The 1,258-nt window shown below is 43.0% G+C and overlaps 2 protein-coding genes across 2 annotated transcripts in view; one reads left to right on the forward strand and one right to left on the reverse strand.

Moving 5' to 3' along the window:
* The window catches only part of LOC111662542 (Fc receptor-like protein 5), a 12,629-nt gene that overhangs the window by 3,724 nt on the left and 7,647 nt on the right, over window positions 1–1,258 (forward strand). The gene's annotated exons all lie outside the window — the stretch shown is intronic.
* The window catches only part of LOC111662541 (zinc finger HIT domain-containing protein 1-like), a gene marked incomplete at its 5' end in the record, with an annotated part of 1,435 nt that continues 503 nt past the window's right edge, over window positions 327–1,258 (reverse strand). Inside the window, one exon of the mRNA XM_023416429.1 lies at window positions 327–402. Within this exon, the coding sequence (XP_023272197.1) occupies window positions 327–402 (76 nt within the window). The remainder of the gene's footprint in view (window positions 403–1,258) is intronic.

The following is a 1,258-nucleotide window of genomic DNA, read 5'->3' on the forward strand; positions in this document are numbered from 1 at the left end:
TAGAGTTTCCCATTCGCCTCAGTACTTAATCAATGATTCAAAGGTGCACGAATGAATTTGACACTCAGTCTGGAACTGGAGGATTTCTGTTTAAAAACATTTTACAGGTAAAAATCACAGTGAATCAAAGTTGATCTTTTTAAAACTTTTAAGTCTTTTTCTGAGGAAACTGAAATTAAATCAATTTTAAAGACTTTTTAAACCCAGTGTTGGTGCTGTGATGTAACCATCACTGCTCTGTCTGTGTCTGTCTGTCTGTCTGTCTGTCTGTGTCTGTCTGTCTGTCTGTCTGTCTGTCTGTCTCTCTCTGTCTGTCTCTCTGTCCCTCAGCCTCCGTCACAGTCGTCCCCAACAGGTCTCAGTACTTTGAGTATGAGGAGATCTCTGTGAGCTGTGAGTCCTCTGGAGAGTGGACGGTGTGGAGATACACAACAAAGAGGTATCAACAAACAACACAACACAACACACAACAACACAACAATACAACACAACACACAACAACACACAACACACAACACACAACAACACAACACACAACACACAACAACACAACACACAACAATACAACACAACACACAACAACACACAACACACAACAATACAACACAACACACAACAACACAACACACAACACACAACAACACAACACAACACACAACAATACAACACAACACACAACAACACAACACACAACAACACAACACAACACACAACAACACAACACACAACAACACAACACAACACACAACAACACAGCACACAACACAAAGAGATTAGTTCACTACAACAGACAATAACATAATACAACACTTCACCTCATTTTTGCTATATTTGAGAAATCAAAGTTTCCGCTCATGTACATAGAAACAGGTGGAGACAGGTAGAAACAGGTGGAGACAGGTGGAGACAGGTAGAGACAGGTGGAGACAGGTGGAGACAGGTGGAGACAGGTAGAGACAGGTAGAAACAGGTGGAGACAGGTAGAAACAGGTGGAGACAGGTGGAGACAGGTAGAGACAGGTAGAAACAGGTAGAAACAGGTGGAGACAGGTGGAGACAGGTAGAAACAGGTGGAGACAGATGGAGACAGGTGGGCAGAAATGCACCCTGGGACGTTTCTCTGTTCCAATCATCACAGTTCAAAGAGGAATCAGAGTTAATGATGACTGAAAGCTGAGGACATCAGACATGATCCAACACATCTGGACGAGGTTCTGACTCTGGCCAGATGGTGAATGGGTTGAACACATCTGGATGG

This window comes from Seriola lalandi, unplaced genomic scaffold (assembly GCF_002814215.2).
Source record: "Seriola lalandi dorsalis isolate HSWRI2012SDOR001 ecotype SW California unplaced genomic scaffold, Sedor1 jcf7180002054564, whole genome shotgun sequence".
Classification (NCBI taxonomy): Eukaryota; Metazoa; Chordata; class Actinopteri; order Carangiformes; family Carangidae; genus Seriola; species Seriola lalandi.